General features: G+C 41.7%; 1 protein-coding gene and 1 long non-coding RNA gene across 5 annotated transcripts in view; one reads left to right on the top strand and one right to left on the bottom strand.

The window, feature by feature from the left end:
- LOC147371286 (uncharacterized) overlaps window positions 1–23,526 on the bottom strand; it is a 194,721-nt gene that overhangs the window by 5,668 nt on the left and 165,527 nt on the right. The gene's annotated exons all lie outside the window — the stretch shown is intronic.
- Window positions 20,421–23,526, top strand: part of E2F7 (E2F transcription factor 7) — a 41,302-nt gene continuing 38,196 nt past the window's right edge. For 3 of the 4 annotated variants that reach the window (XM_086398814.1, XM_086398815.1, XM_086398813.1), the window contains exons 1-2: window positions 20,421–21,405; window positions 22,099–22,188. In XM_086398814.1, coding sequence (XP_086254940.1) covers window positions 22,099–22,188 — 90 coding nt within the window. In that variant the 5' untranslated portion in view covers window positions 20,421–21,405. The remainder of the gene's footprint in view (window positions 21,406–22,098; window positions 22,189–23,526) is intronic. The other variant, XM_086398816.1, reaches the window with a different exon arrangement.

Below are 23,526 nucleotides of genomic sequence, written 5' to 3'. Positions count from 1 at the left end.
CGTCCCTCCCTCCCTACAGCATGACTGAACAAGTGAGCCTAAAAAAGTGTCCACCACCTCCCCACTTGTGTTAGGGAGGAAATCAGACACTGAGGAGACCAGCAAACAGAAGAAGCTAAAACAGAGGGAACCACCTTGGAAATGACAGGTGCAATAAGCCGGACCAAGGAACTATCTGAAAATGAACTGACCCCACACTGCCCACAACACCACCATAGAAAGTCCTAGATATATTTTTACTATTTTTATGATCATTCTTTTTTTTAATTTTTAAGTCCTCTATTACTCCTTTAATTTTCATTTTTATAACCTACTATTACTTTGCAAAAAAAACAAAGACCCTATTTTTTAAAGCAAACTTCATATATAATTATATTCTTATAATTTTTGTGACTTATTTTTTTCTTTTCTTTAATATTGTATTTTTGAAAATCCAACCTCTACTCTAGATTTTTAATCTTTGCTTTTTGGTATTTGTTACCAATTTTGTACCTTTAAGAACCCAATCTTTAGTACCCATTTTTACTTGGGAGTGAGATTACTGGCTTGACTTTTCTCTCCCCATTTGGACTTTCCTGTCTCTCCACCAGGTCACCTCTATCTCCTCCCTCCCCCTTCTTTTCTTACCCAACTCTGTGAATCTCTTTGTGTGTTCCAGATGGTGGAGAACACTTAGGGAACTGATTACTGGCTGGATCTGTGGCTCTCCTTTTGATTCCCCCCTTTATCCTCCTGACCACCTCTGTCTCCTTCCTCCCTCTTCTCTTCTCTGTATAACTCCATGAACATCTCTGAGCGGTCCAGACTGTGGGGCACATATAATGAAGTGATTACTGGCTAGCTTGTTCTCTCCTCTTTTGATTCCACCTCATCTCATCCTGGTCACCTGTTACTCCCTCCTCCCTCTTCTCTTTTCCACGTAACTCTGTGAACCTCTCTGGGTGTCCCTCACTGTGGAAAAACTTTTCATCTTTAACCTAGATGTTTTATCAATGGTGCTGTATAGATGGAGAAGCCTTGAGACTACTGTAAAAATAAGACTGCAAACCAGAAGCAGGAGGCTTAAGTCCAAATCCTGAGAACACCAGAGAATTCCTGACTCCAGGGAACATTAATCGACAGGAGCCCATCAAATGCCTCCATACCTACACTGAAACCAAGCACCACCCAAGGGCCAACAAGTTCCAGAGCAAGACATACCATGCAAATTCTCCAGCAACACAGGAACACAGCCCTGAGCTTCAATATACAGGCTGCCCAAAGTTACTCCAAAACCACTGACATCCCATAACTCATTACTGGACACTTCATTGCCCTCCAGAGAGAAGAAATCCAGCTCCACCCACCAGAACACCGACACAAGCTTCCTTAACCAGGAAACCTTGACAAGCCACCCATACAACCCCACCCACAGCGAGGAAACTCCACAAAAAGAGAACTCCACAAACTGCCAGAATACAAAAAGGCCACCCCAAACTCAGCAATATAAACAAGATGAAGAGATAGAGGAATACCCAGCAGGTAAAGGAACAGGATAAATGCCCACCAAACCAAAGAAAAGAGGAAGAGATAGGGAATCTACCTGATAAAGAATTCCGAATAATGATAGTGAAAATGATCCAAAATCTTGAAATAAAAGTGGAATCACAGATAAATAGCCTGGAGACAAGAATTGAGAAGATGCAAGAAAGGTTTAACAAGGACTTAGAATAAATAAAAGAGTCAATATATAATGAATAATGCAATAAATGAGATCAAAAACACTCTGGAGACAACAAATAGTAGAATAACGGAGGCAGAAGATAGGATTAGTGAAGTAGAAGATAGAATGGTAGAAATAAATGAATCAGAGAAGAAAAAAGAAAAACAAAAGAAATGAGGACAATCTCAGAGACCTCCAGGACAATATTAAACGCCCCAACATTCGGATCATAGGAGCCCCAGAAGAAGAAGACAAAAAGAAAGACCATGAGAAAATACTTGAGGAGATAATAGTTGAAAACTTTCCTAAAATGGGGAAGGAAATAATCACCCAAGTCCAAGAAACCCAGAGAGTCCCAAACAGGATAAACCCAAGGCAAAATACCCCAAGACACATATTAATCAAATTAACAAAGATCAAACACAAAGAACAAATATTAAAAGCAGCAAGGGAAAAACAACAAATAACATACAAGGTGATTCCCATAAGGATAACAGCTGATCTTTCAATAGAAACTCTTCAGGCAAGGAGGGAATGGCAAGACATACTTAAAGTGATGAAAGAAAATAACCTACAACCCAGATTACTGTACCCAACAAGGATCTCATTCAAATATGACTGCTACTGCTAAGTCACTTCAGTCGTGTCCGACTCTGTGGGACACCATAGATGGAAGCCCACCAGGCTCCCCTGTCCCTGGGATTCTCCAGGCAAGAACACAGGAGTGGGTTGCCATTTCCTTCGCCAATGCATGAAAGTGAAAAGTGAAAGTAAAGTTGCTCAGTCGTGTCCGACTCTTAGCGACCCCATGGACTGAGGCCTACCAGGCTCCTCCGTCCATGGGATTTTCCAGACAAGAGTACTGGAGTGGGTTGTCAATATGAAGGAGAAATCAAAAGCTTTACAGACAAGCAAAAGCTGAGAGAAATCAGCAACAGCAAACCAGCTCTTCAACAAATGCTAAAGGAGATTCTCTAGACAGGAAACACAAAAAGGGTGTATAAACTCGAACCCAAAACAATAAAGTAAATGGCAACGGGATCATACTTATCAATAATTACCTTAAACATAAATGAGTTGAATGCCCCAACCAAAAGACAAAGACTGGCTGAATGGATACAAAAACAAGACCCCTATATATGTTGTCTACAAGAGACCCACCTTAAAACAGGGAATACATACAGACTGAAAGTGAAGGGCTGGAAAACGATATTCCACGCAAATAGAGGCCAAAAAAAAGCAGGAGTAGCAATACTCATATCAGATAAAATAGATTTTAAAATAAAGGCTGTGAAAAGAGACAAAGAAGGACACTACATAATGATCAAAGGATCAATCCAAGAAGAAGATATAACAATTATAAATATATATGCACCCAACATAGGAGCACCACAATATGTAAGACAAATGCTAACAAGTATGAAAGGGGAAATTAACAATAACACAATAGTGGGAGACTTTAATACCCCACTCACACCTATGGATAGATCAACTAAACCGAAAATTAACAAGGAAACACAAACTTTAAATGATACACTAGACAAGTTAGACCTAATTGATATCTATAGGACATTTCATCCCAAAACAATGAATTCACCTTTTTCTCAAGTGCACACAGAACCTTCTCCAGGATAGATTACATCCTGGGCCATAAATCTAGCCTTGGTAAATTCAAAAAATTGAAATCATTCCAAGCATCTTTTCTGACCACAATGCAGTAATATTAGATCTCAATTACAGGAGAAAAACTATTAAAAATTCCAACATATGAAGGCTGAACAACACGCTGCTGAATAACCAACAAATCACAGAAGAAAATAAAAAGGAAATCAAAATATGCATAGAAATGAATGAAAATGAAAACACAACAACCCAAAACATGTGGGACACTGTAAATGCATTGCTAAGGGGAAAGTTCATAGCAATACAGGCATACCTCAAGAAACAAGAAAAAAGTCAAATAAATAACCTAACTCTACACCTAACGCAACTAGAAAAGGAAGAAATGAAGAACCCCAGGGTTAGTAGAAGGAAAGAAATCTTTAAAATTAGGGCAGAAATAAATGCAAAAGAAACAAAAGAGACCATAGCAAAAATCAACAAAGCCAAAAGCTGGTTCTTTGAAAGGATAAATAAAACTGACAAACCATTAGCCAGACTCATCAAGAAACAAAGGGAGAAAAATCAAATCAATAAAATTAGAAATGAAAATGGAGAGATCACAACAGACAACACAGAAATACAAAGGATCATAAGAGACTACTATCAGCAACTATATGCCAATAAAATGGACAACTTGGAAGAAATGGACAAATTCTTAGAAAAGTACAACTTTCCAAAACTGAACCAGAAGAAATAGAAAATCTTAACAGACCTATCACAAGCACGGAAATTGAAACTGTAATCAGAAATCTTCCAGGAAACAAAAGCCCAGGTCCAGATGGCTTCACAGCTGAATTCTACCAAAAATTTAGAGAAGAGCTAACACCTATCCTACTCAAACTCTTCCAGAAAATTGCAGAGGAAGGTAAACTTCCAAACTCATTCTATGAGGCCACCATCACCCTAATATCAAAACCTGAAAAAGATGCCACAAAAAAAGAAAACTACAGGACAATATCACTGATGAACATAGATGCAAAACTCCTTAACAAAATTCTAGCAATCAGAATCCAACAACACATTAAAAAGATCATACACCATGACCAAGTGGGCTTTATCCTAGGGATGGAAGGATTCTTCAATATCCACAGATCAATCAATGTAATACACCACATTAACAAATTGAAAAATAAAAGCCATATGATTATCTCAATAGATGCAGAGAAAGCCTTTGACAAAATTCAACCTCCATTTATGATAAAAACTCTCCAGAAAGCAGGAATAGAAGGAACATACCTCAACATAATAAAAGCTATATATGACAAACCCACAGCAAACATTATCCTCAATGGTGAAAAATTGAAAGCATTTCCTCTAAAGTCAGGAACAAGACAAGGGTGCCCACTTTCACCACTACTATTCAACATAGTTTTGGAAGTTTTGGCCACAGCAATCAGAGCAGAAAAAGAAATAAAAGGAATCCAAATTGGAAAAGAAGAAGTAAAATTCTCACTGTTTGCAGATGACATGATCCTCTACATAGGAAACCCTAAAAACTCCACCAGATAATTACTAGGGCTAATCAATGAATATGGTAAAGTTGCAGGATATAAAATCAACACACAGAAATCCCTTGCATTTCTATACACTAATAATGAGAAAATAGAAAGAGAAATTAAGGAAACAATTCCATCCACCATTGCAACGAAAAGAATAAAATACTTAGGAATATATCTACCTAAAGAAACTAAAGACCTATACAGAGAAAACTATAAAACACTGGTGAAAATAAATCAGAGGACACTAATAGATGGAGAAATATATCATGTTCATGGATCGGCAGAATCAATATAGTGAAAATGAGTATGCTACCCAAAGCCATCTGTAGATTCAATGCAACCCCTATCAAGCTACCAATTGTATTTTTCACAGAGCTAGAACAAATAATTTCACAATTTGTATGGAAATACAAAAAACCTCGAATAGCCAAAGCAATCTTGAGAAAGAAGAATGGAACTGGAGGAATCAACCTACCTGACTTCAGGCTCTACTACAAAGCCACAGTCATCAAGAGAGTATGGTACTGGCACAAAGACAGAAATATAGATCAATGGAACAAAATAGAAAGCCCAGGATAAATCCACGCACCTATGGACACCTCCTCTTTGACAAAGGAGGCAAGAATATACAATGGAGAAAAGACAATCTCTTTAACAAGTGGTGCTGGGAAAACTGGTCAACTACTTGTAAAAGAATGAAACTAGAACACTTTCTAACACCATACACAAAAATAAACTTAAAATGGATTAAAGATCTAAACGTAAGACCAGAAACTATAAAACTCCTAGAGGAAAACATAGGCAAAACACTCTCCGACATAAATCACAGCAGGATCCTCTATGACCCACCTCCCAGAATATTGTAAATAAAAGCAAAAATAAACAAATGGGACCTAATTAACCTTAAAAGCTTCTGCACAACAAAGGAAACTATAAGCAAGGTGAAAAGACAGCCTTCAGAATGGGACAAAATAATAGCAAATGAAGCAACTGACAAAGAACTAATCTCAAAAATATACAAGCAACTCCTACAGCTCAATTCCAGAAAAATAAATGACCCAATCAAAAAATGGGCCAAAGAACTAAATAGACATTTCTCCAAAGAAGACATACAGATGGCTACCAAACACATGAAAAGATGCTCAACATCACTCTTTATCAGAGAAATGCAAATCAAAACCACTATGAGGTACCATTTCATGCCAGTCAAAATGGCTGTGAACCAAAAGTCTACAAGCAATAAATGCTGGAGAGGGTGTGGAGAAAGGGGAAGCCTCTTACACTTTTGGTGGGAATGCAAACTAGTACAGCCACTATGAGAATAGTGTGGAGATTGCTTAAAAAAACTGGAAATAGAACTGCCTTATGACCCAGCAATCCCACTGCTGGGCATACACACTGAGGAAACCAGAATTGAAAGAGACACATGTACCCCAATGTTCATCACAGCACTGTTTATAATAGCCAGGACATGGAAGCCACCTAGATGTCCATCAGCAGATGAATGGATAAGAAATCTGTGGTACATACACACAATGGAGTATTACTCAGCCATTAAAAAAATACATTTGAATCAGTTCTAATGAGGTGAATGAAACTGGAGCCGATTATACAGAGTGAAGTAAGCCAGAAAGAAAAACACCAATACAGTATACTAACGCATATATATGGAATTTAGAAAGATGGTAACAATAACCCTGTATGAGAGACAGCAAAAGAGACACAGGTATACAGAATAGTCTTTTGGACTCTGTGGGAGAGGGAGAGGGTGGGATGATTTGGGAGAATGGCATTGAAACATGTATAATATCATATAAGAAACAAATCACCAGTCCAGGTTTGATGCAGGATACAGGATGCTTGGGGCTGGTGCACTGGGATGACCCAGAGGGAGGGTACAGGGAGGGAGGAGGGAGAGGGGTTCAGGATGGGGAACACATGTACACCCGTGGCAGATTCATGTTGATGTGTGGCAAAACCAATACAATATTGTAAAGTAAGTAGCCTCCAATTAAAATAAATAATTTTTTTTAAAGGAATGTAAAAAATATTTTTTTTAATTTTAAAAAAAGTTCAAAATAGAACTATATAATAGAGCAATTCCACTTTGGGGTACATATTTAAATGGATTGAAATCAGCATCTCCATGTGTTATTTAGGACCTCGGGGATATATGTATACTAATAGTCATAGAAGCATTATTCACAATAGCTAAAATTAAAATGCTAGGCTGGAAGAAGCACAAGTGGGAATCAAGATTGCCAGGAGAAATACCAATAACCTCAGATATGCAGATGACAACACCCTTATGGAAGAAAGTGAAGAGGAACTAAAAAGCCTCTTGATGAAAGTGAAAGAGGAGAGTGAAAAAGTTGGCTTAAAGCTCAACATTCAGAAAACTAAGATCATCTTAGTTTATGATCATCTTAGTTTATGATGCTTAGTCAAAAGCATCTGATCCCATCACTTCATGGGAAATAGATGGGGAAACACTGGAAACAGTGTCAGACTATTTTTCTGGGCTCCAAAATCACTGCAGATGGTGATTGTAGCCATGAAATTAAATGACGCTTACTCCTTGGAAAGAAAGTTCTGACCAACCTAGATAGCATATTCAAAAACAAAGACATTACTTTGCCAACAAAGGTCTGTCTAGTCTAGGCTATGGTTTTTCCAGTGGTCATGTATGCATACGAGAGTTGGACTATGAAGAAAGCTGAGCGCCGAAGAATTGATGCTTTTGAGCTGTGGTGTTGGAGAAGACTCTTGAGAGTCCCTTGGACTGCAAGGAGATCCAACCAGTCCATTCTGAAGGAGATCAGTCCTGGGTGTTCTTTGGAAGGACTGATGCTAAAAGCTTAAACTCCAATACTGTGACCACCTCATGCAAAGAGTTGACTCATTGGAAAAGACTCTGATGCTAGGAGGGGTTGGGGGCAGGAGGAGAAGGGGCCGACAGAGGATGAGATGGCTGGATGGCATCACCGACTCGATGGACATGAGTTTGGGTGAACTCTGGGAGTTGGTGATGCACAGGGAGGCTTGGCGTGCTGCAATTCATGGGGTCTCAAAGAGTCAAAGGCAACTGAGTGACTGAAGTGAACTAAACTGAAAATTAAAAGTCATTCAGACCATAGATAACTGAATAAGAAAAATGTGATATATGCATGTATTGGAATATTATTTAGCCTTAAAAACATAGAAAATTCTGACACATGCCTCAATATGGATGAACCTTAAGGACATTATGCTCCATAAAATATGCCAATCACAAAAAGACAAATGTTGTATGATTCCACTTATATGAGATACTTACAGTAGTCAAAACCATAGAGACAGAAAGTAGAACAGTGGTTGCTAAGAGACAAAAGAAGAGGGGAATGGGAAGCTATCATTTAATGGGTATAGAATTTCAGTTTTGCAAGATTTAGAGTTCTGGATACAGGTGGTGGCAATGCTAGCATAAAAATATGAATGTTCTTAATAATGACTGAATGGGTTTACTGAAAATGGTTAAGATAATCATTTTTATGTTGTGTGTATTTTGCCACATCAAAGTTTTTTAATTATTTCAGGAAGCTGACACACTGTGAGAAAGGAAGAAAATGAAAAAGAAACAAAATACATGACATGTCAATATGTGGAATGTTCCAGAGAAAAATAAAACAGGGAAGAAAGATAGGGAATGCTGGGGGTGGCATGTAGGTGGTTGTCGTGGTCAGGGAAGACTTCATCAAGGAGGCGATGTCTGAGCAACGACCCTGTGTCACAGAGGGCTGGCTGTCCACAAGCATTTGCATTCTCTGTATTAGAGCAGAACTGTTGTATGAGGTGACCTCTGATCCAGGATGACATTTTCCAGGTCCTCTCACAACCGGACACAGCCATGTAACTATTTCTCATCAATGGAATTTGAGGAGATGAGCTTTCTCTTACCTCTAAGCTGAGATTTTATGAATCTGAAGTGGCTCCTCCACTGTCTCTTTCCCTCCCTGCCAACTGATACACGAGAATCTAAAGCTTTAGAACAGGGCTGTCCAAGAGAAATAGAATATGAGACATATATGTTATTTTAAATTTTCTAGTAGCTACACTAATATACATATTATTCCTTTCCCTGGTAGCTCAGAGGGTAAAGCATCTGCCTGCAATGCGGGAGACCTGAGTTCGATTCCTGGTTCAGGAAGATCCCCTGGAGAAGAGAATGGCAACCCACTCCAGTATTCTTGCCTGGAGAATCCCATGGACAGAGGATCCTGGTAGGCTACTGTCCACGGGGTCACAAAGAGTCAGACATGACTGAGTGACTTCACTTTCTTTCACTTTCTTACACAACATATGTATTTTAGCTTTGTGTAGTGGCAGTATCATAGCCAAGCAAGTTTATCCAAGATGTGATTATTGCTATTATAAATGGGTAAAATTCATTTCAAGAATGCATTTTTGAGCCTACCTGTGCATGCGTGTGTGCTCAGTTGCATCCAGCTCTTTGCAATCCTATTGACTGCAGCCTGCCAGACTCCTTTATCCATGCATGGGATTCTCCAGGCAAGAATACTGGAGCGGGTTGCCATGCCCTCCTCCAGGCGATCTCCCTGACCTGGGGATTGAATCCATGACTCCTGGGTCTTCTGCGCTGCAGTTAGATTCTTTATCCAGTAAGCCACCTGCTGCTGCTGCTGCTAAGTCGCTTCAGTCGTGTCCGACTCTGTGCGACCCCATAGACGGCAGCCCACCAGGCTCCCTCATCCCTGGGATTCTCCAGGCAAGAACACTGGAGTGGGGTGCCATTGCCTGGGAGGTCTGTTTTTGAGCCCAATGGGGCTCAAATAGAGAGGAAGTTACGCAGATCTTCGGTGGCCGGAGGGCGGTCTGTGGCAGAAACATCTAGCTGCCCCAGGAGTCCTTACTCCATGTTCACTGCATTAGATTCTTGCTGGGACATGCTACAGAGCCAGTGATTATCATCACAGCTCGCCTTGAATCCAGTGTGGCCCTGTCACTAACTGTTCTCCCAAGAGAAGCTGAGTACCAGTGATGCTTGCCATGTCCACTGTCTGATCTTCCTTCTAGTATGGAGAAACAGAGGCCTCAGGGGCCTGACCAAAGACACTGTAGAGTCACACAGGGAAGGAGCCTACGCCCCAGAGTTGCCACTTACAGGAAAGTCACCTGCCATCCAGGCACCATTTTCAGCTGTTTCAGGAATGGGAGGAAGACTTGTGCTTTGGTAAAGGCACTGTAAATTGAAGGTTTCTTTGCTATAGTTGCAAACACAACCCTAATTAACATGCTCCTGATAGAAGTGAAGGAGAGATGTAAGCAGCTCTCTGGGCAAAGAGCATTCCAGGCAGAGGGAGCAGTCAATGCACAGCCCTTGGGCAACAGAAGAAGTGTGTCCAGGGATCAACCAGGAGCAAAGTGTGGCCAAAGACAAGCAATAAGGGGAAGGTGATAAGATCAGAGCCATAAAGAGAAGCCAGATCCTCAGGACCTTGTCGGCCATTGTAAGGACTTTGGCTTTTACCCTGAATGCATTGGGGAGCCACTGACGTGTTCAGAGTCAATGAGGAAGGCATGCCCTGACATTTCAGCCTGGATCACTATAGTGGGTGCTTAGGAAAAAAGTCCAGAGGGACAACAAATAGAGAGATCCATTAAAATGATTGAGGGAGGAGGTGAAGTTGGTTAGGAATCAGGAAGTGGTAGCGGAGGTGGGAAGCAGTGTTTGGATTCTGAGTATGTGTTTAAGGTAATGCCAAACACTCCTTGTCTGAAATTGAGGCATAAATGATATTTATGCTTCCGGCTGGCTCATGCCAGACAACTATATATGCATGGAGAGCAGAAATTGGCTCTTGGCAGCTCATCAAGTACTTGGTGTCCTCTGTAGTGAAAAGGGCTCTTCCAATGCATAACCACATTATTGTTTCATTACAGGTATTAATAATTGATGTGTAAAAAACCAACAAAACTAACCGGAGTTCTTAGGAATGCTTTCTGAGCTACTCAGCCCATTAAAAACTTTTCATTGGGATTTAATGCTATTAAAATATATTCACCCTCAGTGCCATCATTAATATAAACTATGAAACTGTCATCAACCTGAGAGACAAGATTGCTTGGGGTTCTTTCCAACAGCCAGCTATGATTGTTATGAGACAAACAAACATGGCAAGCTACTTGAAACAGGAAAACTATCAAGACATCAGTCTTATAGCCATGAAATTCAGTGAAGCTTTACTCACGGACTGTATGGAGGGTTATTACCCTCTCTTACTTCTAATGATGAGAGCAAAATTAATTTTTATTACTATTGTACACATTTTAATCCATATCTTTTCCTTTTAAAACCTATATAATTTCCATCATTATACATGTGGTCTTCCTCACTAGCAATATTCTCTGCTTTCCTCTCTCTATAATATGTTCTCAGTTAAGCCTCAGCTGAGTTTGTCATTTTTTACTCTTTTAGAAGTGTCACTGGAAAAAAGGTAATCCTTTTACATAGCTGTATTGTTCTTCAATTAGCAACTTTACCTGGTTTAGGTTGACACTAAGGCAGAAATTTCTTAAAATTTGTAATTTAAAAGAACATCACAAGATTAGAAAAGATTTAGGGAAAGAGCAAACACAAATTGCCCTGAGGATACTGTATATTGTGTCACTGTAATTGCAAACATCAATAAAACGTTTAACCATGAGACAAGAAATCGGTAAAATGGAAAAAAAAATTCCATAGTAAATTTCAAAAGCTTGAGAAAATAATAGAAGTGGCCACATGGGAACATTTAAACAGTAAGAAATCCAGTAAACTGGGTATTGGAAACAGGTAGGAGTCTCCCTTGAGTCAAAAGGATAGGCAGGATTATAATTAAGAGACCAGTTTACTAAACAAGTGTAAGGCCTCCATTACTGTTCAGTCGCTAAGTCGTGTCTGACTCTCTGTGACTCCATGCACTACAGCACACCAAGCTTCCCTGTCCTTTACCACCTCTCAGAGTTTGCTCAAACTCATGTTCATCAGGGGAGAAATAAATGCAACAAAACATTAGACATTATTTCAAAAAAAAAAAAAAACCACATGATGAATAAGAATACATTCTCATTTTACTTAAACTACATAAAGTGTAAGATAAAATAAGAAAACTATGCTTTCTTACAAATAAGGACCTACAACTTTAAAAAACTGACATTAAACAAAAGAAACAATGATTTAGCACTCCTTTGCTCAAAACACAATCGCTTTTGATGGGACTTTTATAACAAACAACATGTAGAGAGGAGAGAAAGAGAACTTAATTAAGGCAATTATGGCATCATTAAAATGTAGACCAAAAGAATATGTGCTAATTTGCAGGACCTTCTGGGTTCCTGTGCTAGATGGTATCATTCTCTATAATGGGTGCAGCCAAATATAAGAACAAAACAAAAGTCTGTTCTACCATCACAGAAACAGCTGTTTATTTGATAGGCATGCTCTTTCTAGAGATTTCACCCACTACAGATTTTATTCATATATTTTAAATCTTCGACAAGAATAATAATCCAGGGATCCCGAATAATTCTATGAAGTTGGTCATACAAGCCTCTGTTTTCTCACACTCCTTTCTGAAACCTTCTCCCTTCATCAGGAGGCTCTTCCTCTTCCTACCCCGTTAGGAATGTAGAGTCACCTCCATTCAAGCTTTCTTCCTTGGAGGAAGGGACAACTCCTGTCCCCACTCTTACCTGATTCCACTCATATCTGTCCCTCTCAACTATGCCTGTCCTGAGTTCTCCCTCCTTACTGTGTACAAGTCTTACTGTACACAGACACTCTGATCAATTTCTCTGAGTGTAATGAGGCCATGAATACACACCCAAGAACTGACCCTCATAATCTGTGACTAGAGGAGGAAAGAGGAGCATTTGGGAAATTATTCAACCAAAGAGACCAAAATTTGACCCAATCACAGCATCTCAGCCATTGGAGGGGGCAAGCAACTATATATAACAAAGTGCTTTTATAGATCTACTTCCCAGATCGGGGCCCCAGCCCAGGCCCCAAGACAATGCTTAGGAATAAGGATAAGAAGTGAAAAGTAACCACCAGGAGAGATTGTTCTCTGACTCCCTATCTTGGCACAGAAATGAACTTTGCTTGGGGGGTTGGTGAGAAGAGGGTACGAGAAGGGGGCCAAACCCATCTCCCATCCTCTGTGGCAACAGCACCAGCAAAGATCCATATCTGGTTTTACTTGCTGGTGGCAGCAGCAGCAGCTGGCGCCTTTGACAGGGGACATGGTGGCATCACAGAGCATCCTTGACTTCATGGGTACCAACAGCTTCATTAGCCAGAGTAGCCAAGCTACATGGAGATATCTGGCATCACACAACCCCAGTGGGGGTAGAAAGAAATCAACATATGGCAGTAGAGGCCCTGGGTGTCAGGGAGGTGGGAAGGACTTGAGAGTATGTGTGACGAGGCGCCCCGAATTCAATGGGGAGGCAAAAGTGAGTCTCAGAACAAGGCTAGAAGGTTCAGTGTTTTATAGAAGGTATTATAGAGAAACAACATTTTGTACTTTAAGGTTAACATGATTTTTACCCCCAGGTATGATCTGAGGATAAATGTCTTAACATGATACACAAGTGATGTTAGTTAAGTGATTACTCTTTCCAGGAACAGTTTGCATTTCAAGAGGGATTTCTTGTAGACAAAACCTTAATATTTGTATACCCACACTTCCCCCAGTTGTTAACTGGACTCATGGGCTAATGTATCTCCACTTAGGCTCAATAATCTACTTGTCAAGTTTGTTCTAAGGCTGAAGGTTCCTGCATAGGATGAGGTGGTTAGGTTAGGGAAAGCTGATATTTTAAGTATTTCAAGTTTCCAGTTCCTGAGCCCCTCACCCCAAACTCTTCTTTCTACTTCATAATGAAAACATTTTCATTTGGTCCTACAGAGTATTATTAATGAAAAAGTACTATTAAAATTATGCTATTAGGGAGCATAATATATTTATTATATTCTATATAAACTGTGGAAAATTCTGAAAGAGATGGGAATACCAGACCACCTGATCTGCCTCTTGAGAAATCTGTATGCAGGTCAGGAAGCAACAGTTAGAACTGGACATGGAACAACAGACTGGTTCCAAATAGGAAAAGGAGTTCGTCAAGGCTGTATATTGTCACCCTGTTTATTTAACTTATATGCAGAGTACATCATGAGAAACGCTGGACTGGAAGAAACACAAGCTGGAATCAAGATTGCCGGGAGAAATATCAATCACCTCAGATATGCAGATGACACCACCCTTATGGCAGAAAGTGAAGAGGAACTCAAAAGCCTCTTGATGAAAGTGAAAGGGGAGAGTGAAAAAGTTGGCTTAAAGCTCAACATTCAGAAAACGAACATCATGGCATCCGGTCCCACCACTTCATGGGAAATAGATGGGGAAACAGTGGAAACAGTGTCAGACTTTATTTTGGGGGGCTCCAAAATCACTGCAGATGGTGACTGCAGCCATGAAATTAAAAGACGCTTACTCCTTGGAAGGAAAGTTATGACCAACCTAGATACCATATTCAAAAGCAGAGACATTACTTTGCCAACAAAGGTTCGTCTAGTCAAGGCTATGGTTTTTCCTGTGGTCATGTATGGATGTGAGAGTTGGACTGTGAAGAAGGCTGAGCACCGAAGAATTGATGCTTTTGAACTGTGGTGCTGGAGAAGACTCTTGAGAGTCCCTTGGACTACAAGGAGATCCAACCAGTCTGTTCTGAAGGAGATCAGCCCTGGGATTTCTTTGGAAGGAATGATGCTAAAGCTGAAACTCCAGTACTTTGGCCACCTCATGCGAATTGACTCATTGGAAAAGACTCTGATGCTGCGAGGGATTGGGGGCAGGAAGAGAAGGGAACGACAGAGGATGAGATGGCTGGATGCCATCACTGACTTGATGGATGTGAGTCTGAGTGAACTCCAGGAGTTGGTGTTGGACAGGGAGGCCTGGTGTGCTGCGATTCATGGGGTCGCAAAGAGTCGGACACGACTGAGCGACTGATCTGATCTGATATTATATATTTATTAAATTATGTAATTTTATAAGTATGATTTATAAAGTATATTATAAATATAAATTATAAAATATATATTTATAGAAATAAACTTATATAAAATAATCTTATTTTAACTTGTATATAAAGTTCAGTTCAGTTCAGTTCAGTCACTCAGTCGTGTCCGACTCTTTGCAACCCCATGAATCACAACATTACATTTAGCCAATTTAAGCTTAGAAAAATGACAACGAACATCAGTCCTTGGCCTGATATTTTTTAACATTCTCATTATTAATGTATATATATACATAATGTAATATAACAAGTAGAGAAACGTGCCCACTATCACCAAATATGGAAACTAAAAAGTGACTTCAGCAAACATTCTTACATATCCACACTAAGTGATTAGGTGTCAGTGGCAACAGTTTTAGGAGAATATCCTCAGCATCCAATAAATACCTAGAATGACAGGAATGGACGACTCTCAAAGACCCTCCAAATCAGACTGGCAATTTTAAAGAGAAAATTAAGGCTAGGTAGGCAATATCTTTTGTTTCATGGCCAAGCTTAATCTGGAACCTATGCCCCTCCACAACTCAAAGTGTGTTCTTTCCCTTCTAGCTAAGCCTCTGGAGATTAACAGGACACCTACCCCCATTTCATTCAGAATCTGGTTTCCAGGCTGGTGGTCAATCCCCACTCTTACCCGGCAAACACTGTGGTTCCCCCCAAACAACCACACCCAAACCTGGGGCATAAAAGTAGCATTGCATAAAGGGGTTACCTACTATACACTCTCCAGGACCACGGTATTCCCAGACTCACCCAGCTCAGCTCAACATCCATCCTATATGTTGTGGGCTGAAATGTTTGTTATAGCACAACCCATGCACAATCCTTGCCTAAAACATACACAAGTGCAAACAAACACACACACACACACAATGTGTTAAATTTTAATTACATGAGGATGCAAGTCACACAATCTTTAAGCAAACTGACTGCTCAATAGTGCGAAGGATGACAAGGACTCTGTAAAGATAAAGAATTTCCTCTGTTCCCTGTGGAACATGTAAGCACAGTTTAGGCACCTCTCTTTGGATAGCTGGACATCTGGATGTCGTGAGATGGGAGCCATAATTGCCCTTTGGTATTAATATGATCTTTTTTAAAAAATTGCTACTAAGGTCATGAGCAGGAACCAATCATGAACTGATTCTCCTTCTGACATTGCTTATGGTCAGCCAAGAGTAAATTTTCTGCCTTCTCTGAACCACAAGCAGTTAGAGAAGCAAATGTAACACATTCCCAGACCCAGGAATATCTAAAGACAAAGCACATTTTAAATGGCAGCCCTCAGTTTAAGAAGAACCATTAAACCGATCCACTCAGACACCTCAGAATTGCCAGGACGTGAAGTCAAGGTCCCTCTGTTATCCAGGTGGTGAAAAATCAGTTTTTAATTCCCTTCTGAGACTGAACGTTTGCAAACGGATGTTACAACAAGATGACTGTGCTTGCAGTAGTGGGAGGAAAGGAAAATATCAGAGGAAGCTGACATATTAACTGGACAATTCAGACTAAATGACATGTATTGTATCTCACCACAGTATATTTTCCCTGCAAAGTGTGACCAATTGAGATTGGGAACCCCAAAAGGGCAAAAGACCATCTGCAAGTTTGAAAAATCACGCAGTATCTTATATACGGAAGAACGTCAGTCATCTGCTGTGTTATCTTCCGATCACAGCCCCTGCTGCTCATTCGTCTATTAATTTCCACCCGCCCATCAGATTTCTCATTTACAACCTCAACTCCTTCTGAAAACCAGTGATGACATAGCCATACTCTTCAGAGACAGTACTCCAACACACTTACTTATACTGATGCTTTCAAGTCCCAGAATTTATAAATAATCTGTCAGTCACTCAGTTACTCAGTTGAAGCTAACAGTGGCTGGGAACTCAACTAGGGCATCAAGAATATGTGACTTCTTTCTGCCTTCACTGATGGAGCCTGAGGATCCATTTCTGAAATCACTGAGTCAGAAGCATCCAAAGGAGTCAATGAATAACCATACAATTAGCATATACAAAGAACATGACACTAGGAACTGAAAAAACATGTAATACCCAGGTCCAATTCCAGATCAAGTAAACTAGAAATCTCTTGAGTGTGTGGTTCAGATATAGGTTTTTGGTTTTTTGTTGTTGTTGTTGTTGTTTTTGATTGGAGGATAACTACAATATTGTAATGGTTTTTGCCATACATCAACATGAATCGGCCACAGGTATCCAGTGTCCCCCCATCCTGAATTCCCTCCCACCTCCCTCCCCACCCTATCCCTCTAGGTTGTCCCAGAGCATCAGTTTTGGGTGCCCTGCTTCACGCATCAAACTCTCACTGGACATCTTATTTTACATATGGTAATATGTATGTATGTTTCAACGCTATTCTCTCAAATCATAACACCTTCTCTTTCTCACACTGAGTCCAAAAGTCTGACAAGAGACCAACCTCAAACCTAGGAACACATACAGACTGAAAGTGAGGGCCTGGAAAAAGGTGTAAGTTCTTTTTAAAAAAATCTCTCCAGGTGATTTTAAAGCACAGACAGGATTGAGAACCACAGGCTTAACACAATACAGGACCCCGAGGCCTGTGGCCACAAAAGTGCACAGAGCACAGTTTCCACTTTGTCAGCTGGGAGAGGCATTGTGGAGCCCCAAGCCACCATGTAAGTCTAGCCAGCTTGAATCACCATGCTGTGAGGAAGATCAAGCCCCACGGAGAAGTCACATATTCTCGATGCCCTGCCTGAGGGCCCAGCCACTATCAGCTTCAGCTGAGTAACTGAGTGGCAGATTACTTATGAATTCTGGGAAGTGAAAACATCGATACAAATAAATGTGTTGGAAAACTGTCTCTGAAGTTGCTCATCAAACATTCATTTTCTAGTTTTCCTCTAAATCACTCTTGTTTAAGCAATTAATGAAATTACAAGTGTTTGAAGCCACATACTGAGTTTTTCATGTTTTGAATAGAGATTACATCCCTGGTGGCTCAGAGGTTAAAGCGTCTGCCTGGAACGTGGGAGACCCGGGCTCGATCCCTGGGTCGGGAAGATCCCCTTGGAGAAGGAAATGGCAACCCACTCCAGTACTCTTGCCTAGAGAATCCCATGGAGGGAGGAGTCTAGTAGGCCACAGTCCATGGGGTTGCAAAGAGTTGGACAGGACTGAGCGATTTCACTTTCACTTTCACTTTTCACTTTAATTGAAATAGGTGGATAAAATATTCAGAAAATGCTACGAGAAGGTCTACAACATAAAGCTGCCTAACTTCAAAGAGACAATACAGTATTATTTTGAAATATCAGAGAAATGAATAAACTATAACCATTGGAATGGTGATCTAGAAGGCTGAATGGGGGTCCCCCCAAAAAAGGCATGCATGCATGCTTGCTGCTAAGTCACCTCAGTCGTGTCCTACACTGTGCGACCCCATAAACGGCAGCCTACCAGGCTCCCCCATCCCCGGGATTCTCCAGGCAAGAACACTGGAGTGGGTTGCCATTTCCTTCTCCAATGCATGAAAGTGAAAACTGAAAGTGAAGTCTCTCAGTTATGTCTGACTCTTAGCGACCCCATGGACTGCAGCCTACCAGGCTCCTCCGCCCATGGGATTTTCCAGGCAAGAGTGCTGGAGTGGGGTGCCATTTCCTCCTCCAGGGGATCTTCCCAACCCAAGAATTGAACCCATGTCTCTTGCATCTCCTGCACTGCAGGCATTTTTTAACGCTACACCACTAATCCCTGCAATCCGTGAATATTGCCTTATTTGGAAAGGTCTTTGCAGACATTAGTAAGGCTTTTAAGATGAAGTCATTCCAGATGATACAGATAGGACCTAAATCCAGTGACAAGTATCCTTGTAAGGGGCACATAGGAGAGATTAAAGACGGACAAGGAGGAGGCACTGTGACCACTGAGGCAGAGATCTGAGCAAGAAAGCAATACGTTAGTCAGGATTGCTTATGGCCACCAGAAACTGGAAGAGGGGAGGAAGAGATTCTCCACTATAGTATCAGAGGGAGTGTGGCCCTGTCAACAACTAGATTTCAGAATTCTGGCCTCCAGAATTGTGAGAAAATAAATCTGTGGTTTACCACCCAGGGTGCAGTAATTAGTTACAATAGCTACAGGAAACTAATATAGTTGTAAAACAACATTTATTCATCTAACTTTCTGCTTCCACTACAATGGCAAAATTTAATAAACTGCAATTTTATTCTTTGTATTTGTCCTTATGCTTCTACCTACAAGACAGACTTCAGTTTAAAATACCATTTCTATTATAAAAGTGTCAAATGTTTATTACATTATTATTTTCGTTTATGTTTAATGTTTCCCATGCATTTTTTTTGTCTTTTTAATGTATGATCTAGCAGTGATTTTCACTCTGTATTTACCAGCAATCTTTTTTTTAAGATTTGTTTTTTAATGTGGACCATTTAAGTCTTTATTGAATTTGTTACTATAACACTTCTGTTTTGGTTTTTCAAAGACAATGCATGTGGGATCTTAGCTCCCCAACCAGGGATCCAACTCACACCCTCCGCACTGAAAGGTGAAGTCTTAACCACTGGACCACCAGGGATGTCCCCCTGGTGTACAAAGGTAAGCACTGATTGAGCATTCTGAACTCTGCAGATAGTTTGTTTAAAACATATATATATATATACAGACAGGTATATATATATATATATATATACATACACACGTATAGGCGGCTTCCAGTTCTCAGTGGTAAAGAATCCACCCACAGTGCAGGAGACTTGCAGGAGAGATGGGTTCTATCCCGGAGTTGGAAAGATCCCCTGGAGTAGGAAATGGCGACCGGCTCCAGTATTCTTGCCTGGGAAAAAAAACCATGGACAGAGGAGCCTGGAAGGCTACAGTCGATGAGGTTGCCAAGAGTCGGACACAACTGAGCAACTGAACAGCAATATATATGTGTGTGTGTGTGTGTGTGTGTCTGTAATTCCCAACAGTGGAACGTTCTACAAAATGACAGTAACCCTCAACACTGTCAAGGTCATCTAAAATGAGCAAAGTATGAGAAATTGTCAAAGCCAGGAGGCACCTATGGAGACATGAAGACTAAATGTAACGCTGTATCCTGGAACAGAAAAAAAGGACATTGGATAAAAATTATGGAAAACTGAATGATTGCTTTAGTTAAGAATAATATAGCAATATTGGTTCATTAACTTAACAAACGTGCTATACAAATTTTAAGATGTTAACCGATAGATGAAACCGGGTGCCCCCCGTATGGGAATTCCCTGTACTATCTTCTCAATGTTTCTGTAAATTTAAAGCTGCTCTTAACAGTCACGCCTATTAATACACACACACACACGCACACACGCACACACACAGCTCTATCAACATTCGTATTTTAAGTAAGAAACTAAGGTTGAAGGAAGTGAAATATTTCATACAAATCAGCAATGTTGAGGAAATTTCCTCGATTGTTTCCCAGAATACTAGTGAGTTCTTTAATAAGGCTAATTATTGGCGATATTCTGAAAAGGGAACAACACCAATAAACTTTCCTGGACTTGCAAAGGAGAAAGAAAAAGCAGCTGGTCCTGCTGGCAGTCGAGTTTCCAGGGCTAACTGGCGTGCCATCTGCTCGCCGCAGCAGAGCGTGGTAACATGGTTCACGTGTCACTCCAGCGATCGCGTTAGAAGTCGGCCTCAACAAGCCTGGACAATTTCGCGGCCACGCAGGTTGCCGGAGGAGGGGGTGGAGGCGGCAGCAGCATCCAGAGCGTGTGTATCGTTTTCCCAAACTCCATCTGCTCCCTCGTCCCCGGGCTGTGCCCGCGGTCTACCCGCGCGGCCAGCCGAGGGACGGGCGGGTATTTTGGGCACAACAAAAGAACGTTCGTCCTCCTCCCCCCGCCGCCCCACGCCGCCCCCGCCCTCGCTTCCCGCGGCCTCCAGGGCGCGCGTGCCCGGGAGGAATCAGCTCCCGGGCCCGAGGTTTCCAGGTACCCGGAAGGGGAGGGGGCGATGCGGCCACAATTGGGCGGGTGAGGCCGAAACGCGCGCCCAGGAGCGCCAAGACGCGGAGGGCGGCGAGCCCGGGCCATGCCGCCGCGCGATTGGCCGGGGCCGGCCCGCCGGCCGCCGCTGATTGGCGGATGCTCGAATTCGGTCTCTAGGCGCCAGAGGAGGTGTTTTAGCCGGGACCGCGGTCCGGAGCTGGAGTCGCGCTCGGCGGGCTGGGACGCTGGCGCTCCGCGGACGCCACGGGGTCCCCGCTAGCGAAGGGTGCTCGGAGCGGGGAGCTGCTCGCCTAGCTTTGCCCGCCCGATGTCGCCGTCCGGTTGCTGATCGAGTCCCCCAGCTGATCCCGCTCCACTGTGGGGCTGCGGAGGTCCCGGGAGAGGCAGGAAGGCTCCTTCGCAGAGTGGGAGTAAGTAGCGCTGGCAGGGAGGCGGGAATTGGGGGGAAAGGGGGCCCTCCGGCTCCGGCTACCAGTCTGCCACCCCTCCCCTCCCCGACTGGCGGGGAATCGAGGCATCGCTGCCTCTGGACCAGGCGAGCGTGGGGTGTCTGGGCTCCAGCTCGCCCTCCGGTCGGGCGGTAAAAGAGGACCTGCCCTACCTCACGAGCTGGGGGTTTCGTTGCAAGAGTTTATCTTTGGGGTCTGCTCGGAGGCCTGGGAAGGGACTGCGCTAGGCACTGAGTGGGTTTGGTCTAGCGATCAGGTTTCCTTCCCCCCATTCAAACCCCCGTCAAAGCCGAATTCCTCCCAGTTCTTTGCGCCAAAATTAACTGACCTAGGAGACCCTGTACTTTCTGACAGATTTCCCCTACACCCTCTTGACTTGAAACTTCATTTTGTCTTGTTACTTTTCATTAAAAATGACTATTTTTATCGTTTTTTTTTTTCTTCTTACCAATTTCAGTCATTGCTAAGCACAACTTTGAGTGTTTGTGTTCATTCATGTGCGTTTTACAGACTTGGGGTAGCCACCACCCTGGAAATTCCCAGGATGAGTTTAGGGAGGGGAAGTTCATGTTCATGAGCAAGTAATAGATATTTCTGTTGACGGAAAGAATATCCAACTGTAAAGTCATTTTCTAATGTAACTGTATGTTACAGATGGAGGTAAACTGTCTAACACTAAAAGACCTGATCAGCAGGCCGCCCAGACTAGATTTTGCAACTGAAGATGGGGAAAATGCACAAAAGGTAAGTGAACTTAAATACCTTAAACTCTATCATATTTAGGATGGTAATGTCTAATTCAGTTAAGGATTCCAGCATCCCACTTGTGTTTGTCTTATAATAATCTTGGTGAACATTTTAGAACTATGCTTTTTTTCTAATGGAGGAGACATCCAACCATTATCCTTCAGTTTCTCAGTCATTGAGTAGTGGAAAGAGGCTAGGTTACATGTAATGCTGAAGTAAATTTATATGAATCAAAGATATGCTAGACACTGCAGTCAAAAGATTGTAGTGTCTACAGTTATCAAGAGTAGAATTAATGCAAATGAACTCACAAAACAGGCCTACAGACTTCCAATAGGAGCTTATGGTTGGGGGTGTAGGGAGAAGGAAGTGTTTAGGGAGTTTGGGATGGACGTGTACATAGTGTTATATTTAAAACAGATAAGCAACAAGGACCTACTGTGTAGTACAGGGGACTCTGCTCAATGTTATGTGGCAGCCTGGCTGGGAGAGGAGTTTGGGGGGAAATGGATACATGTGTATGTATGGCTGAGTCCCTTTGCTGTTCATCTGAAAACTATCACAGCATTGTTTGTTAATCAGCTATACCCCAATACAAAATTTAAAAAAAAAGTAGAATTAGCTAATGCTGGTCAGAAATGTTAAGTCTCAGTTCCCAGGAAAACTCTATGTGCTAGATTATTAAAGTATAGAGAGATGTTCTTCATACTGATGAGCCAGCTCCTAGAGGCTGTTCCATCTTCCCAAGAGCATGAGCAGTGCCTCCCGATAAAGTGACTGAGTTCCCCAAGACTGAATATTTTGCAGTGCCCCTGCTGGTTTTGCACTGAGGCCTCCCTTGTGGTTTTGCATGCCTTGTAATTTGTGAATCAGTGGCGCTGTGTTCAAGAAACATGACGAAGTAACCAACCATAGCAGTGTCTAAATAGGACTCGCGTCATCACAATGCCCTTGCCAGCCGGTGCCCTACTGAAAAGGCGGAAGAGCTTGTTAGTAATGAACACCTAAGCATTTTTAGGCAGAGGCAAGTAGATATGACATAGCCAGGTTTAGAAATTTTAAATATCAATTTGAGCACAGCCACATCCTCAGGCATTGAACTTCTCTCAGTCCCTGAGCTTAATTTTAGGCTTAGAGTGCATCCTGAAACTGCCTGCCTGCAAAGCACCTGTTATATGGGCCTTTGAAGAATACTTGACAACCATTAATTTTGGATACATGTGAAATTATATGCTTTTTCACGTATGATTTCCACCACCACCCCCCACCCCAGGATTTGACTTATTTTTGTTGGGAAAAGAAGTATACCAAAACATTAGTGTTTTTAAAGAGGAC

Source organism: Bos grunniens, chromosome 5, assembly GCF_055505025.1.
Source record: "Bos grunniens cultivar Pamir isolate PY7600 chromosome 5, Bosgru_T2T1.0, whole genome shotgun sequence".
NCBI lineage: Eukaryota > Metazoa > Chordata > Mammalia > Artiodactyla > Bovidae > Bos > Bos grunniens.
The sequence above is the reverse complement of the archived record's forward strand: the minus strand, read 5'-3'. Positions and strand labels throughout refer to the sequence as shown.